This window comes from Sinocyclocheilus grahami, unplaced genomic scaffold (assembly GCF_001515645.1).
Source record: "Sinocyclocheilus grahami isolate Dianchi unplaced genomic scaffold, SAMN03320097.WGS_v1.1 scaffold613.1, whole genome shotgun sequence".
Taxonomy (NCBI): domain Eukaryota; kingdom Metazoa; phylum Chordata; class Actinopteri; order Cypriniformes; family Cyprinidae; genus Sinocyclocheilus; species Sinocyclocheilus grahami.
The window spans coordinates 558,783-576,933 of record NW_015505792.1 but is presented as its reverse complement, the minus strand read 5'-3'; the positions used below and the strand labels follow the sequence as shown (position 1 = coordinate 576,933).

The following is an 18,151-nucleotide window of genomic DNA, read 5'->3' as shown; positions in this document are numbered from 1 at the left end:
CACACACACACACACTCACTCACACACACACACACACACACACACACACACTCACACTCACTTCTCTCTTTAAATTGGGACATAGCATAAACCTTTTCCAAACTATGTCACAGATATTGTTTTACACATAGTTATAAATACTATAACCTAACGCTTACCCACACACTAACCCTCACAAAAAACATGTCACTTACTTTATTTTTATACTGTTTTTACAAACAAGGACATTTAACTCATTTCTGGGTAAAAATTTGTCCCCAAAATATTTTCACACCTCTCTAAATGGATACTTCAGTTGTGTTTATCTATTTATAAATGCTATAGTGTAACCCTCACAGAACACTTCTGCATTTTTCTAGATGCATGAATGCATAATGAAATGAATGTAACATACATTTAACATGCACTTAGGTTATAAATTTGTTCCTAATAAGGTAATAAAATAAGGTAAATGCTCTGCAAAATAGATGTTCTTTCTCAGTATTTTTTGTCTTGTCTTCTAGTTTAAATATGTAAATATTCTTAAATCAAGACATTTACTTGAGATGCAAAATGACAATATTTAAGGCTTGTTTTATAAAATGGTGTCAGAAAACACTATTGTTTTCCCTTTGAATGAAGTTTTATATACTGTTTAACATCCCTAAAAGGAGGTTTGGGGTGTTTTTTCCCCAGGTTTAGTTCACTTCTGGGTACAAATTTGTCCCACAATATGGTTAAGCAGGTACACACACACACACACACACACACACACACACACACATCTCTGAGTCAGTGTGAAAGGAGATACACACATTTTTAGGCAGAGGATGAATGCAGCCTTAAAAATGAAAGACAGAGAGAGAGAAAAAGACAGGCAGGAAACAAACTAAGTATTTGTGATTAACAGATTGAATGTTTCTCGTTTGTCGTTCATGTCACACAGAAAGTGAGAGAATTACCAGAAACAGCACAAAACTATTTCAACACAGTAGTTGAACTGAGAAGCATAATTTTTGCTCTAAATACCTACACACCTATAATAAACCCCTGTCGTTAAAAGCTGTGAATCAGACTGAGAAACAGAAAGAGAGAAACGGTGAGAAAAGAGAGTGAGGTACCTTATAAACTTCTCCATATGTTCCTCCACCGACCCGCAGCAGAATCTCAAAGTCATCCTGAGGGTTTCGTGTGGAGATCTCCAGAACATCCATCATCACACAAACACACACAGCAGCGCACAGATCATGTGTGTGTATGTGTGTGTGCTAACTGCTGCAGGAAAACTGACACACACTCACTCACACTCTAGAATGCATAACCTCTTCCTCTGTCTCACCTCATTTACATCTCGCTTTATTTCCTGTTTAGGGTGTGTGTGTGTGTGTGAGAGAGAGAGAGAGAGAGAGAGAGAGAGAGAGAGAGAGAGAGAGAGAGAGAGAGAGAGAGAGAGAGAGAGAGAGAGAGAGAGAGAGAGAGAGAGAGAGAGAGAGAGAGAGAGAGAGAGAGAGAGAGAGAGAGAGAGAGAGAGAGAGAGAGAGAGAGAGAGAGAGAGAGAGAGAGAGAGAGAGAGAGAGAGAGAGAGAGAGAGAGAGAGAGAGAGAGAGAGAGAGAGAGAGAGAGAGAGAGAGAGAGAGAGAGAGAGAGAGAGAGAGAGAGAGAGAGAGAGAGAGAGAGAGAGAGAGAGAGAGAGAGAGAGAGAGAGAGAGAGAGAGAGAGAGAGAGAGAGAGAGAGAGAGAGAGAGAGAGAGAGAGAGAGAGAGAGAGAGAGAGAGAGAGAGAGAGAGAGAGAGAGAGAGAGAGAGAGAGAGAGAGAGAGAGAGAGAGAGAGAGAGAGAGAGAGAGAGAGAGAGAGAGAGAGAGAGAGAGAGAGAGAGAGAGAGAGAGAGAGAGAGAGAGAGAGAGAGAGAGAGAGAGAGAGAGAGAGAGAGAGAGAGAGAGAGAGAGAGAGAGAGAGAGAGAGAGAGAGAGAGAGAGAGAGAGAGAGAGAGAGAGAGAGAGAGAGAGATTGAGAACATAAAACCCAAATGTGAAAGTATCTTAGTTTAGAACATTTGTTGTGTGTGTGAGGATCAAACAACACAGAGAGAAAGAAAAAGAGAGAGAGACAGGTGTGTGTGTGTGTGTTCTTGTTTATGGTACATTGTGGGGACCAAATGTCCCCACAAGGATAGTAAAACCTGAAATTTTTGACATTCTGAAGGAGAAAATCATTCAAAATAGTAAATGATGTTTATCTGAAAGTGTAAGAATGCAAACAGGTTTTCTGTAAGGGGTAGGTTTAGGGTTAGGGGATAGAAAATATTGTTTGGTCAGTATAAAAGTAATAGAAGTCTATGGAAAGTCCCCACAAATCACAGAAACAAACGTATTTTGTGTGTGTGTGTGTGTGTGTGTTGAACACGCTCAGTGCTGCAGTGCATCAGTGCGTGTCGTCTGTGCAGCCTGACTGTACTTCCTGTACAATAATGCAGCAGAGCACAGAAACTCCTGACGCTCATGATGATGAAGATCTTTGAACTCCTGAAACTCTCTTGACCTGCTGCAGGAGAGAACCAAGCTTCAGCTGCTTCACTGGAGCTTCTGGACTCAGCCAGTAACTTTGTGTCTGTCTCTCTGATATCTGTGGAAGTCTTCTAACAGCAACAGATTGATCAGATATTAAAGATGTGCAGCTGAATCCAATTGTGAAAATCAGAAAGAGCAGAATGGAGCTGCTGCATCACGACCAGCAGGAGACAGTGCAGGATCAGCACACAATCACACACTGTTTGTTCAGCATGGAATAATGCATACTGGTTCACTTTTTTAAAAATAGACTGTAAAAAAGATTTTTTTTTTAAACTGTAGATAATACTAAAAATTATTAGAGTATGTTTTCCAAGAAAATACTATTTCAGTCTTTCTACTTCAACATTTCATGTTTAATTTAATGTGTTACTTGCTGTTTATTTGTAATAATTTGTAAAATTTACTAGCAATTTCTTTATTTTTTTCATGCTTTGGTCAATTTGTAGATTTTAGGCTGTTTAGCTTTCCATGAAGTGTTGTTTCAGACCAGTGTAAAGAAAAAAAATCCCCCAAACACATTTAAGTGTTTGTTTTATTGCACTTTTTCTATTTGCGTCTAGATTTCAATTGCAATACATGTTTTAAGAGTTTGTTTCTCCACTTCAGCAGCACTTACATACACCAAACTTAGAGGTTTATTCCTCTCTATATTCTGAAGGTTTTTATAGAAGGGTTTTTTCATATATCATTCACATTGATTTATACAACATTTTATTCCTAAAAACATGGTGAAAATGCATATTTTTAAAGGCTGTGAGTTTGTTTCTCCACTTCAGCAGCACTTACATACACCAAAACTTAGAGGTTTATTCCTCTCTATATTCTGAAGGTTGTTATAGAAGGGTTTTTTCATATATCATTCACATTGATTTATACAACATTTTATTCCTAAAAACATGGTGAAAATGCATATTTTTAAAGGCTGTGAGTTTGTTTCTCCACTTCAGCAGCACTTACATACACCAAAACTTAGAGGTTTATTCCTCTCTATATTCTGAAGGTTTTTACTGAGGGGTTTGTTCATATATCATTCACACTGATTTATATAACATTTTCATTCATAAAAACATGGCAAAAATCGTTTTTTGTATCATTTTTCTGACTGTTGACAGTATTTTCTGATTTATGGAGTGGAAAAACCTTTAACTCTAATATGTCAACAAAATCAGACGAGTTCTGAACCACTGGAGTTTACACATCATAAAACATACTGTACACTGTCTACTATTTACAGTATGTCACCATATACTGTCTATTTTGATTATGTTGCATGTTCATCTTACAATTTATTAGTGTTTTAACGTATAAACCATTAAAACTCGCACAGATATACCAGAAAAAAAATCAGAAGACATGAAAGAAGTTATTTTGTTTTACTGACTACTATTTACTATTTTCATTAACAAATTATATTAAAAAACTATTGCCTTCAAATTGTGTTGCTCTTAAGACTTAAGCTCTAAGTCCTATCTTTTTATCTATCTAGGCCTATCTAGTTCTATTAAAAATCTCAATTTTAAATCAAGGTTTTGTCAAATCTACATTCCAATTTAGTTTTTGTTTAAAAAGACAGTTACATGTATTTCTTTGAACTTCAGTCAATTTTAATTCTATTTTGTTACATTAATGTTGCCGAATTGCTACCTCAATTCAAATTAAACTCAAATTGCATAATAGAATTGTAATTTAAACTTAATTTTCAGTTCAGTTGAGAATCGAGCAGAACCCTGTGGAGATGCAGAAATTCTGCTCCATGTTTAGATCCAGTGGATGTCTGACGGTGAGTCTCAGTTCATTTAAGTCGCAGGTTGAGTTCACAGAAGCGTAAAGCGGGTTACAGTGGACAGATAAAGTCTCAGATTTACTCTGACAGTAATGCGTCTATTATAAACCCTCATGGCACTATTTGAGCTACAGGTTCAGTTGTGTTCTGATTCAACTGCATTGACAAAGAGCCACATGTACATATGAAATATATTTGCTGATCAGTATATAAACACATAAATTGTTCAATTTTTAACTTCACATTGGTTGAACTAAGATTAGTTTGGATTTATGTTTGACAGGGGATAATAACTATAACTTCAGATAACAAATGATATGTAACTTGTAATATGTTACAAACAAATATGAAATTAAAGCGTTTTAATTTGGATATAAGATGAATCATACTATTAAATGCACTTTTATGTTTTTAATTGTTGCATCTCTTAAAAAAGGTATTTAAAAAAAGAAAATCGTTAGAGCAGATCTTTAGGTTTTTTTTTTACACCAAATATTTACACATTATTTAGTCAAGACACTATAGGATGCATTGCAGTGGTCAGCTGTGAGATTTTGGGCTATTTGGCTTTTCATAAAGCATTGTTTCAGACTGGTGGAAAGAAAACATCCAAAATACACACAAGTTTTATTGCACTTTTTCTATTTGCGTCTGTAGATTTCATTTACAATACTTATCTTTAAAAGTTTTTTATCCACTTCAGCAGAACTTACATGCACCAAAACTTAGAGTTTTATTTCTATCTATATTCTGAAGGTTTTTACTGAAGGGTTTGTTCATATTTCATTCACACTGATTTATACAACATTTTATTCCTAAAAACATGGCGAAAATGCATTTGTTTTCTTTCTGTTGACAGTATTTTGTGATTTATGGAGTGATAAAAAGAGAAATCCAAAATCCCTTCTATAAAAATATTTCATTCTAATATGTCAACAAAATCAAACAAGAATTTTGAACCTGGCTTTATACAGTGTTCAGATTTATAGTTTGGAAAATCAGTGCATAAGCATTTAGCAGATACAGACACGTGATCTGATGAATCACATTCACACAAATTTTAAGTACCTGCAGTGAACAGATACTGATGTATTTAAACCGGTCTGCTTTAGTTCATGTTTTTTGATAGATCAGATCAGATTCTGCAGAAGTCTGGAAATACGTCATGAATGTCTCCACAACGTCTCGTATGTGTTTCTCTCTGTGCCAGGCTGTGCTGGTTCAGCTTGTGTGTGTGTGTGTGTGTGTGTGTGTGTGTGTGCTGCTGACTTGTGGATTATTGTAATGTTTTTATCAGCTGTTTGGACTCTCATTCCGACGGCACCCATTCACTGTGTGTGTGTGCGCGTGTGCGTGTGTGCGTGTGTAGACCCCTGCTGGTGTCACTATTGTCACTTACAGGAATATCATCCGCCTCCTCGTTCATCTTCACATCACAGACGGAGCTTCTCTGTTATTTAGAGCTGTTACTGTGAGCTGAGATCAGACGAGAACAGATCGACTGATATGGAGTCTAACACTTTTATTCATCAAGGCTGCATTAAATTAAACAAAAGTGACAGTAAAGACATTTATAATGCTACAAAAGATTTCTATTTCAAATAAATTAACTTTCTGTTCATCTGTGAATCCTGAAAAATAAAATGCATCACAGTTTCCACACAAATATTGTGCAGCACGACTGTTTTCAACATTGATAATAATCAGAAATGTTTCTGGAGCAGCAGATCAGCATATTATACTGATTTCTGAAGATCATGTGACACTGAAGACTGGAGGAATGATGCTGAAAATACAGCTGCGCATCACAGAAATACATTACAGCTTAATACATATTCACAGCTGTTTAAACTGTAATAATATTTCACTGTTTTTACTGTATTTCTAAACAAATAAATGCAGCCTTGATGAGCAGAAGAGATCGGCTCTTAATTCTTAATTATTAATGATTCCAAATGTTTGAACAATATTGAGCATGAGCCACACACACACACACACACACTCACTCACACACACACACACACAGCCACCTGCTGTCTGCTGTGGATTATCAATCTGTCTGAGTCCAGATGTCTCATATGTCTCTTCATCAGCTCATCTATGAATGTCTTCAAAACAATCACCAAATGACTCCATTCTCATGACTGCAAGTTTATGTTAAAAAATTTTTATTTTAGATGCATGTAAGGTTTAGAAAAGAGAAGACTCCATTTCCCAACACTCAGGTCAGTTTGACTAAAACTCTCCTAACAGCGTCTGTGTGGATAAACTGGATCATTTATCATCGCTTCGGCACAAAATACATTCAATGAAGACATCTTTCAAATGACATGAACTCTTCTCTCACTCCGACACAAACACAGCAAAACTCAACGAAGCTACAGACCTGTTTACATGCTCTTTACAATCCTGATCAACTTGAGTTCAACTCCTGCATAATACAAAACTCAATATTACCCAGCTCTGATCTGTTCCTACAGTAATACCAGAGTGACATATATTACAGATCTAAACAAAGAAATACTACAAAAACTGAACACCTACACAGTGTTAGTCTTTTCATTGGATTCTCAGGAATAATGTTGTGCTGTAATTTACTGGAGATTACTGGAGTTTACCATTTCAGTCTTTCTACTTAACAATTTCACATTTAATTCAATGCATTACCTGCCATTTCTTTGTAATTAATTGTAAAATTTACAAGCAATTTCTGAGTAAAAACTGTTTTAAAGTAAATCTTACAGCGAATTTATTTCAGTGCAGAAGAACTGTGTGAAGAGTTTTGGGTTTCCACTTTATTTTCAGTCCACTTCAGACATTCAACTAACTATAAGTAACTCTGCAGGTTAGAGTTAGTAAAATAAGTTGACATGTAGTTACAAAGTTACTCATAGTTTGCAGAATGTCTGTTGTTCACAATCAAAATAAAATGTTGCAGAGTTTTGAAAAAGTGATTGAAGTATTGAGAAAAGTGTTGGTGATTGGAAAAAATAGAGATTCTTTAAAAATGTAAATTTAATCTGTTATCCTACACTAGTCAGCATTAGGATCTAACCATAACTTTAGTTCTGCAGTTCACTGAAAGCTAACTGAACAGCTCTGAATACTCAACATTACGCTGGACTGGATCTCTAACACATCCAGATGTCTGGAGAATCTGACTAAATCAACTAATAAACAATCATAAAGCATTAAGTTTTAGACAGTCAAACTGAGGAGAATAAGCCCCGCCCACCCTCTTCCTCCGGCCCTTTCCTTCACTTCATCCAGACCTCCATCCATCCATTCATCCGTCTCTCTCACGTACCTGTGTGTCTCTGTCAGACGTCTTTCTCTGTCCGTCTGCTTCTTCACATGTTCTTCTGTGCACCAAAACACAAACTCCTCACACTAACCTGTGTTTCTCGTCCAATTTCACTCCTGCTGTCTGTCTCTGTCGTGTCCTCTGCTCACAATCTCACTACAAATGCCTCTTTCCCCTCTTTATCCCGAGGTAAGATACTTACTTTTCAGATAAAGCATATTATGACAAATCGGCTGAACTGTATGTGTGTGTGTTATGCGTGTGTATCCAGTGCTGTAAATACCATGATAGGGTGTTAGAGAGAGCAGATTTACACAGATGATGTTTGAACATTTTGAGCGAATGTTCCGGTAGCTCAAACATGGCGCTCGCAACGCAAGGTCATGGGTTCGATTCCCAGGCAATGCATGAACTGATGAGATGTAAACGTTGAATGCAATGAGGGTTACTTTGGATAAAAGCATCTACCAAATGCATAACTGTATCACTGCTGTATTACTCTCTCAGACACATTTACATTGATGCACGAGCAGGTGCTTTTATCCAAATTGCATTCAAGGTTTACACAGCTAACAAAAATATTAGAAAATGCTATTTCTGAATGTTCACTGAACGTTCAAAATGTTTCATTTTTTTATGTTTTCATTTTCATTAAGGGAGCGTTACTTTTGAACATTCTGAAACAAGTGTAACATTTTTTTTGTAAATGTTAGATGAATGTCCAACTAAAATGTTTAAGAAATAAAAACGATGTATAACTAATGTTTTTGTGCTATCATTTTGAGAACATTATTAAAGACCAGATAACTCTGAATGAACGTTCTATTAGTGTTACTTTTATTCAGAAGTTTGAGAGAACCTTGTTAGAACATTCTGAGAATGCTTCCTGTTAGCTGGGAATATTATCATGCTTTCTCTGGGAACTGATCCCATGACCTCAGTGTTGCTAGCGCCATGACCTGCTGTTTGAGAGAGGAGAGCGCTGGAGATCTTCTCTGTGACGTGAACAGGCCTGAAGAGTTTGAGATCAAGGTATGCTCTAGTTTTGAGCAGCTTTACTAATGTGGTGAACGTTTAGCTCCAGTCAGATCTACAGGGGGTTTCTCGCTCTGTTTTAGAGGCCTTGACGAGATTCTAGAGAAAACACCAGGACTGAGTTCACAGCGCTCCAAAACCTCAATACGAGACGTGAAAGAGTCTTTCACACACTCACACTATACACTGTGTGTGTGTGTGTGTGTGTGTGTGAGTGAGTGAGTGTGTGTGTGTGTGTGTGCGAGTGTGTGTGTGTGTGTGTGCGAGTGTGTGTGTGTGTGTGTGCGAGTGTGTGTGTGTGTGTGTGCGAGTGTGTGTGTGTGTGTGTGCGAGTGTGTGTGTGTGTGTGTGCGAGTGTGTGTGTGTGTGTGTGCGAGTGTGTGTGTGTGTGTGTGCGAGTGTGTGTGTGTGTGTGTGCGAGTGTGTGTGTGTGTGTGTGCGAGTGTGTGTGTGTGTGTGTGCGAGTGTGTGTGTGTGTGTGTGCGAGTGTGTGTGTGTGTGTGTGCGAGTGTGTGTGTGTGTGTGTGCGAGTGTGTGTGTGTGTGTGTGCGAGTGTGTGTGTGTGTGTGTGCGAGTGTGTGTGTGTGTGTGTGCGAGTGTGTGTGTGTGTGTGTGCGAGTGTGTGTGTGTGTGTGTGCGAGTGTGTGTGTGTGTGTGTGCGAGTGTGTGTGTGTGTGTGTGCGAGTGTGTGTGTGTGTGTGTGCGAGTGTGTGTGTGTGTGTGTGCGAGTGTGTGTGTGTGTGTGTGCGAGTGTGTGTGTGTGTGTGTGCGAGTGTGTGTGTGTGTGTGTGCGAGTGTGTGTGTGTGTGTGTGCGAGTGTGTGTGTGTGTGTGTGCGAGTGTGTGTGTGTGTGTGTGCGAGTGTGTGTGTGTGTGTGTGCGAGTGTGTGTGTGTGTGTGTGCGAGTGTGTGTGTGTGTGTGTGCGAGTGTGTGTGTGTGTGTGTGCGAGTGTGTGTGTGTGTGTGTGCGAGTGTGTGTGTGTGTGTGTGCGAGTGTGTGTGTGTGTGTGTGCGAGTGTGTGTGTGTGTGTGTGCGAGTGTGTGTGTGTGTGTGTGCGAGTGTGTGTGTGTGTGTGTGCGAGTGTGTGTGTGTGTGTGTGCGAGTGTGTGTGTGTGTGTGTGCGAGTGTGTGTGTGTGTGTGTGCGAGTGTGTGTGTGTGTGTGTGCGAGTGTGTGTGTGTGTGTGTGCGAGTGTGTGTGTGTGTGTGTGCGAGTGTGTGTGTGTGTGTGTGCGAGTGTGTGTGTGTGTGTGTGCGAGTGTGTGTGTGTGTGTGTGCGAGTGTGTGTGTGTGTGTGTGCGAGTGTGTGTGTGTGTGTGTGCGAGTGTGTGTGTGTGTGTGTGCGAGTGTGTGTGTGTGTGTGTGCGAGTGTGTGTGTGTGTGTGTGCGAGTGTGTGTGTGTGTGTGTGCGAGTGTGTGTGTGTGTGTGTGCGAGTGTGTGTGTGTGTGTGTGCGAGTGTGTGTGTGTGTGTGTGCGAGTGTGTGTGTGTGTGTGTGCGAGTGTGTGTGTGTGTGTGTGCGAGTGTGTGTGTGTGTGTGTGCGAGTGTGTGTGTGTGTGTGTGCGAGTGTGTGTGTGTGTGTGTGCGAGTGTGTGTGTGTGTGTGTGCGAGTGTGTGTGTGTGTGTGTGCGAGTGTGTGTGTGTGTGTGTGTGTGTGTGAGTGAGTGAGTGTCTGAGATTGTGTGTGTGAGAGTTTGTGTGTGTGTGTGTGTGTGTGTGTGTGTCTGTGTTTAGGCCCTGCAGATTAAATACTCTAAGCTTCTTATGTGGTGGTTGTGTCCTTAATTTCAGTCAGCGCTGGGTCCTAGTGCCACACCATCAGAAGAAAAGAAAAATTCCAAAACAACAAACCGTAGACAGACAGTCTCTAACACAAGTGACTCTTTTAATTACATTAAAATAATGAATATTGTGGTACTTCCAAAAAGCGTTTTAACTTAAACTTAAACAATACACTTTGTCAAGAATTTGACCAAATCTATTTGTTTTTGTCCTTTTAATTGGCTAAACATATACTTAAATTGGTTAAAATATGTAAATAATAGTAAATTAACATAAACAAATTAAAATATTTACATGCATCAAATTATTTTCTGTAAAAAAAAAAAGTTTTTACTTTTTTGCATTTCTAAAGAAAGGGGTGAATATAGATTAAAAGGGAGAAGTTTTCAGAAAGTGCTGATATCTCACTGTGAATAGTTTACTCAATGAATGCAATATTATAATGCAAGATATACACAGTCATTCACAGTCACATTATTCATACACCGTCACGATATACACACATTCATTGAAGCAGTGAACAGGTGTTTCCCCACAAATGAAAAGTTTGACTCACCAACTTCCCAACAGACACGACGAGAATCCAGAATCCCAATTCTGCCTGTGATGATGATGAAGATGATGATGATGAAGATGATGATTATGAAGATGATGAAGATGATGATGATGATGAAGATGTATCCGCCGGCTCGAGACGCGGCCTGAACATCTGAAACAGATATGAGAGATATGAAAGGTCTGAACAGAGGCTGTTATACTGTCTGTGTCTCTTTATATCTGCAGATAAACCCCTTATAGAGTTTCTGTGGATTTGAAACTAGAAGAAATCCGATTCAATTAACAAGCGCAGAATCCGCTTTACACGCGCTCATTAACATCCTCACAATCATACGACAAAACTATTATCATACAGCGCTTAGACAGACACGTCTCAGGTCATTGATCGTCGATTTGAGATGATGCACGCACTCTTTTCCTATTTATTTGGACTTGTATTTCTCTTTTACACTGAATGAACCTCTGTGCCAAATCTGAGTCCAAATCGTAAGGTTTTTCCTCATTTATGCAAATGTTTCATACACCGGCAGAGAGAACAAGCCCAGATCACTGAAATGAACGCAATCATTAAACAGCGAAAAGCTCGTTAAATAAAGATTCTTTATTTGGCATCTATCGTTCCGTAACGAAGCTTTAACATGCATGTGTTTAGTGGAGGAAAGCTCTTTAGATTTTTCTGCTGTACGTATTCTTAAGAACCTTTCCATTTCTTTACAAAATGTTTGTCAAGCTCAAAAGTAAAGGTTCTTTATTGGCATCTATGGTTCCACGGAGAACATTTAACATGCATGGGATATATTCATTTCACAAAACATGTGGGAAAATTTTCCATAAGTTCCAGTCATAAGCAGCACAGGGATATTTGTAGCAATAGCCAACAATGCATTGTTCGCACTTTTACTATAAATATAAAAACAAAATCTGCTGCTCTGACTTTTTGTTTAGTTTTATTAATATTATTACGTTATGTAGAGTTATTTATTGTATGTTATTTATGTTATGTTTATGATTTACACTCCTTTTCCTTACTTCGAATGAGAAAAAAGTATTTTGTGTATTGCTCAGCCCATTTATTAAAGATATTTAATTCTATCACGAGTAAATCTATAAAATATTACGTTTGTAGATAATGCTTATATAACGAACATTATATTCCATTTTCATTTCTTTTTTTCGTTAAAAATCGAATTTTAGGTCAAGAAACAAATATCTAATAAGCTTTTGAAATATGAAAATGAGAATGATGAACTATAAGCTCAGGGGTGAATATTCACATCGACAGTTTCAATCCATTTTTAAACGCGACAAACACATTTTGGATTAATATTCATATAATCGCACATTTCAAATCACGGTGATTTTTTTCGTGAAAGTCTATTAGTTTGACTGTTTTGACGAGGGTTTATTAGCCAAATGCGAAGTAATGATCTTTGTAAACACGGATGAATATCATAATCAGCGCTGCTGATTGGGCTCAGTAATGCGCGTCTCACATATATTAGTTAATCAATGAATTCCTTTATTAGTCCACAGAGATATAAGACTATTTGAAGAAATTAAGCAAACGTGTCATTAAATATCAGGTTTATGGAAGTAAAAACCACATCTAATTTACATAAATTCATGCTTTTACGTGTGGATTAATACAAATAAACGATTATATATTTTAACATATTTTGGATGGATGGATGGATAGATAGATGATGGATGGATAGATAGATAGATAGATAGATAGATAGATAGATACTGTAGATGTTGTGTAGATAGATAGATAGATAGATAGATAGATAGATAGATGGATAGATAGATGGATACTGTAGATGTTGTGTAGATAGATAGATAGATAGATAGACAGATAGATAGATAGATACTGTAGATGTTGTGTAGATAGATAGATAGATAGATAGATAGACACTGTAGATGTTGTGTAGATAGATAGATAGATAGATAGATACTGTAGATGTTGTGTAGATAGATAGATAGATAGATTGGATGGATGGATGGATGGATGGATGGATGGATGGGTGGATGGGTGGATGGATGGATGGATGGATGGATGGATGGATGGATGGGTGGATGGATGGATGGATGGATGGATGGATGGATAGATGCACATGAAAGACTATCTGTGTTTGTGTGGTTTATCATCAGACACTCCACGGAAGCAGCGGCGCGAGAGAACCACCTTCACGCGCGCGCAGCTCGACATCCTTGAGTCACTGTTCGCCAAGACACGATACCCAGACATCTTCATGAGAGAGGACGTAGCTCTCAAGATCAACCTGCCCGAGTCCAGAGTCCAGGTGAGTCCTGCAGAGCCCAGAGACACCTGACTGCTCGAGAACATCAGCAGGTCCAGGTTTGCATGGTTATCTTCATCTAAACCCCTGATGATGATGATGATGATGATGATGATGATGATGATGATGATGATGCATCTATGCAACCTTCAACATCCATGGGACTATTTCAATGCACAAAAGGTTGTTTATAGTCATTATTCAGGGTAGAGCTATATTTAATTATCTGTCGAGGTCTACAGTAGAAAATATACTTCTCATTATTAAAATGTTATATATATATAACATTTTAGAAAGATTTTTGGGGATTTATATTATATTATATAAATTATTTTATATTATATTATTTGTTATACAAAGCTATTTTAGTTTTTGTTAATATTTTGATTAGATTTTATTTTTAAAATTTCTGCTTTCATTTTAATTTTAGTTAAAGTTTTGATAATTTTGTTGTCTGTTTTTGTCATTTTTAGTAGTTTGTGTTGTTTTTAAATATGTCTATATAGTTTTTATACATTTTAGTCATTTTAAGTTTTAGTTAGTTCAGTACATCAAGTTAAACTAAATAAAACTTTGATAAACTTTGATAACTTTTTATGTTATTTTATTATGATTAACATTTTTTCCCCGTATTTTCTTTCTTTTTTTTAGTTTTAGTTAATAAGTTATGGTACAACCCTGATATAAATCAGAAAAATTAATTATAAAAGCAAAGCAATGATGGCAGCACTAGGCCTTTCCTTGATTTATTTTATTGTTGTATTTTGTTTTTTTATTTTATTTCTGTTACATATGGATTCTTTTCTGTGAATGCACATTTAAATGGTGGTGCTACAGTATATGTGACCCTGGATCACAAAACCAGTCATAAATTGAGATAAATAAGCTTTCCATTGATGTATGGTTTATTAGGATCGGACAATATTTGGCTGAGATACAACTATTTGAAAATCTGGAATCTGAGGGTGCAAAAAAATCTGTTGGCTATTGCTACAAATATACCCCAGCGACTTAAGACTGCTTTTGTGCTGCAGGGACACATGTACAGTATATAAAGTTTTACTCACATCCTGCATGCACCAGTCGGCTACTGGAACGGGATACTGACAGACGTCCCGTCTGTGTTTTGCAGGTGTGGTTTAAGAACCGTCGTGCGAAGTGCCGTCAACAGCAGCAGCAACAGACCAGCGGCCAGACCAAACCCAGACCGCCGAAGAAGAAGTCGTCTCCGGCCCAAGAGCCCAGCGTCAGCGAGCCCAGCACCAGCACCAATGGCCCCTACAGCCCTCCGCCTCCTCCGGCCCCGAGCTCCAGCTCCACCAGCGCCACCGTGTCCATCTGGAGCCCGGCCTCCATCTCTCCGCTTCAGGACCCGCTGTCGGTCTCCAGCACGCCCTGCCTGCAGCGCTCCAGTGCCTACCCCATGACCTACACCCAGGCCCCGGCCTACGGGCAGAGCTACGCCGCCTCCTCGTCCTACTTCACCGGGCTGGACTGCAGCTCGTATCTGTCCCCCATGCACCCGCAGCTGTCGGCCACAGGGGGCGCTCTCAGCCCCATGGGTGCAGCGCTCAGCCAGTCGCCCGCCTCGCTCTCGTCGCAGGGCTACACGGCCGCTTCGCTGGGCTTCGGCGCCGTCGACTGCTTAGACTACAAAGACCAAACGGCCTGGAAGCTCAACTTCAACGCTGCGGACTGCCTGGACTACAAGGACCAGAACTCCTGGAAGTTCCAGGTCCTGTAGAGCATCTAGAATAAGCTTCGCTGCACTTCTAAAAGGCTCCAAAGTGGGGAGGTTTTAGCAGCGATGCCATAAATGGACCATTTTTGGTTCCCCAAAGAACCTTTGTGTGAAAAGTGTAAAGAATCTGCTGAAAACAATTTGAAATCCTCAGTGTCGGGGGTAGCGCATTACAAGTAACGCGAGTTACGTAATCAGATTACTTTTTTCCAAGTAACTAGTAAAGTAATGCATTACTTTTTAATTTACAATGAAATGTCGGAGTTACTTTTTCAAATAAGAGTTACTTTGTTTTCCGTCAGCTTGAGGCTTATTAATATCACTTTTGGTATGAAAGGGCCTTTAGAGTTGGCAAAAATATATCTTTTGTGTTTTTTGTTACTAAAAAAACAAATAAGCAAGCCCAGCCAAAAAGTAACTCAAAAGAAACGCATTTCCATAAAAAGTAACTTACGCAATTAGTTACTTTTCTCATGGAGTATAGCAATATTGTAATGGATTACTTTTAAAAGTAACTTTCCCCAACACTCATATATAACTTGTAATGGTTTTAATGGTTAAAATGGGAATTGTATTGGTTTTAATGGAAACTGTAATGGTCGCCTACTGGTAATTTGTTGCCTTGTATTAGTGGCGTGTTTAAAACACTGAATACTGATGGAATTTGGCCCAAAACTCACTACTTTCAAAAATAAAGGTCCAAAATGGGTTTTATTTGCAGTGATGGCATAGAAGAACCATTTTTGGTTCCCCAAAGAGCCTTTCAGTGAAGAGTTATTAAAATAAAAAAATGTTCTTAGTGTGAGGAGCATTTTAATCATCTAAAGAAACTTTTTTCACTATAAGGAACCTTTTGTAGAATGGAAAGGTTCCATGGATGTTGAAGGTTCTTCATGGAGCCATTGATGAAGAACCTTTATTTTCATGAATGTGGATCACATAATGCCCATATTCTGAACCATTTGGACGACATGGATAAACGTACAGCTGATGGTCCAGTGTAGATGGAGATGTTTCTTACTGTCTGTCTTGATTATTTATGAATAGCACTGAATGACGTGTAGCTGGTAGATGATAGAGAAATGAACACCGCTCAAATGTTTAGTGCAGTGAAACAGTGATATACACCTCAACACGGTTCGATGACAATCATCATCTGAACTGCTAAAGTCTTGTTGTTCTAGGAGGTGTATCATTAGGCTAGATGATGTTTCAGCGTTCAGAATCCCAAATGTTTGTCTATAAGCTGCTTTTGAAACTGAAGAACGAACCTGAGACTCAGAGACTCCAGGAGCAAAGCATGCTGGGATTCCAGTATAAGTCACATGACACGTGAACTCTAGCGCTCACTAGAGCTGAAGATGTTTCGTTTATGTTTTATATGTTTTCTTAATTGATATTATGATTGGATCAAGCATCTGTTGTTTCTTCTACAGTTGTTCTAAAACTGTGACACATTCAGTATTTCCTGTCATTTCCACGGCTGTGATTCTGAAACGTCAAGCTGTACTTGAATGAATCATGTGTCGAGTTGCATGGAATTGAACAACAGAATCTCTCAGTCTTGACGTTTAGATGCTGCCAACAATCAGCGTTTGTTTTCTTGTCAATCTCAGGGGTTTCTGACGCTCACAGACGCAGAGCTTTCATCGGCTCATTATGCTCGTTTGTAAATCAGCGCTCTTTTCTGATGTTAGATTCTGTCTTTGTTTGTAATGTCCTGCTTTTCATTGTGTTTGCATTTAGAGTCTTGTAGTTTTGAGACTTTTAATGAATTATAAATAAATAATTTCTTTCCATAAATACAAGACAGGTTGGTTTTGCTGATTTAGTATAGAATTTTGGAGAAAAAAAATTGTAGTATATCTTTAGTGTATATATATATATACATATAACTCTATGTCATTCTATTTTGTTATATATTTTGACACCACAATCAATGCAGAGAGAGAAGAAATAAATAAGTAAATGAATGAATGGTATTAAAATGGTAAAATATCTTGCTGGTCTTAAAATAAGCTTTATTTTCCTGATTCTCAGTTGTTTCTTTTGATTTTTGAATAAAATATGAGCTGGACATGTTTTTTATTTCACCGAATGAAAACACACACACACACACATTGTAATTAAAATTAAACCGTGTTTGTCCATCATGTGTTGTGCTGTGTGTTGTGTAACTTTAAGAAAGAGATGCAAAAAGAAACGAGAGATGGAGGGAAGGGTCACAGGAGTGAGTGTGTGTGTGTGTGTGTGTGTTTGTTGTATAATCTGGATGGACGGAGCATATGGCTCAGAGACTCTCAGGACTTAAAATATGATTCATTTCTTTCCCTCTAATCCACACAGACACATCAGAACAGAGTTCCTCCAATTTCCCTTTAATCGATTCCTAATCCCAATGCAGAGAGAGAAGAAATAAATAAGTAAATGAATGAATGGTATTAAAATGGTAAAATATCTTGCTGGTCTTAAAATAAGCTTTATTTTCCTGATTCTCAGTTGTTTCTTTTGATTTTTGAATAAAATATGAGCTGGACATGTTTTTTATTTCACCGAATGAAAACACACACACACACACATTGTAATTAAAATTAAACCGTGTTTGTCCATCATGTGTTGTGCTGTGTGTTGTGTAACTTTAAGAAAGAGATGCAAAAAGAAACGAGAGATGGAGGGAAGGGTCACAGGAGTGAGTGTGTGTGTGTGTGTGTGTGTTTGTTGTATAATCTGGATGGACGGAGCATATGGCTCAGAGACTCTCAGGACTTAAAATATGATTCATTTCTTTCCCTCTAATCCACACAGACACATCAGAACAGAGTTCCTCCAATTTCCCTTTAATCGATTCCTAATCCCACACACACTCACACACACACACACACACACACACACACACACACTTCTGTTGACACACATTACTGTTTTCAGAAACAAATACTTATTAAAATTCATCCATCTTTATATACAGATATAAACACATATTAAGACTAATTTACCTGCAGCTTGATTTGAAGAAATGAACCTGAATGTGACCTTCATCATCATCATCATCGAAGAGTCGCGTCTCATCTCTGAAACACAAACTATCTGAAGTGAATAT

At 38.2% G+C, this 18,151-nt stretch overlaps 2 protein-coding genes across 2 annotated transcripts in view; one reads left to right on the top strand and one right to left on the bottom strand.

The window, feature by feature from the left end:
* LOC107557637 (mitogen-activated protein kinase kinase kinase kinase 5-like) overlaps window positions 1–1,241 on the bottom strand; it is a 26,422-nt gene extending 25,181 nt beyond the window's left edge. The window contains exon 1 of the mRNA XM_016241114.1: window positions 1,101–1,241. Coding sequence (XP_016096600.1) covers window positions 1,101–1,196 — 96 coding nt within the window. The 5' untranslated portion in view covers window positions 1,197–1,241. The remainder of the gene's footprint in view (window positions 1–1,100) is intronic.
* Window positions 1,242–13,094: 11,853 nt separating this feature from the next.
* Window positions 13,095–16,873, top strand: LOC107557656 (homeobox protein otx5-A-like). The gene is made up of 2 exons (XM_016241140.1): window positions 13,095–13,313; window positions 14,443–16,873. The coding sequence occupies exons 1-2, from the start codon at window positions 13,119–13,121 to the stop codon at window positions 15,052–15,054; spliced, it is 807 nt and encodes a 268-aa protein (XP_016096626.1). The 5' UTR covers window positions 13,095–13,118; the 3' UTR covers window positions 15,055–16,873.
* Window positions 16,874–18,151: the final 1,278 nt, after the last annotated feature.

What these genes read in the sequence shown, in the direction of transcription:
- LOC107557656 (XM_016241140.1), top strand. Translation starts at nt 13,119, where the DNA reads ATGCACATGAAAGACTATCTGTGTTTGTGTGGTTTATCATCAGACACT. An exon ending in TGCCCGAGTCCAGAGTCCAG is followed by an intron (nt 13,314 to 14,442) that starts GTGAGTCCTGCA and finishes TGTGTTTTGCAG; the next exon opens with GTGTGGTTTAAGAACCGTCG.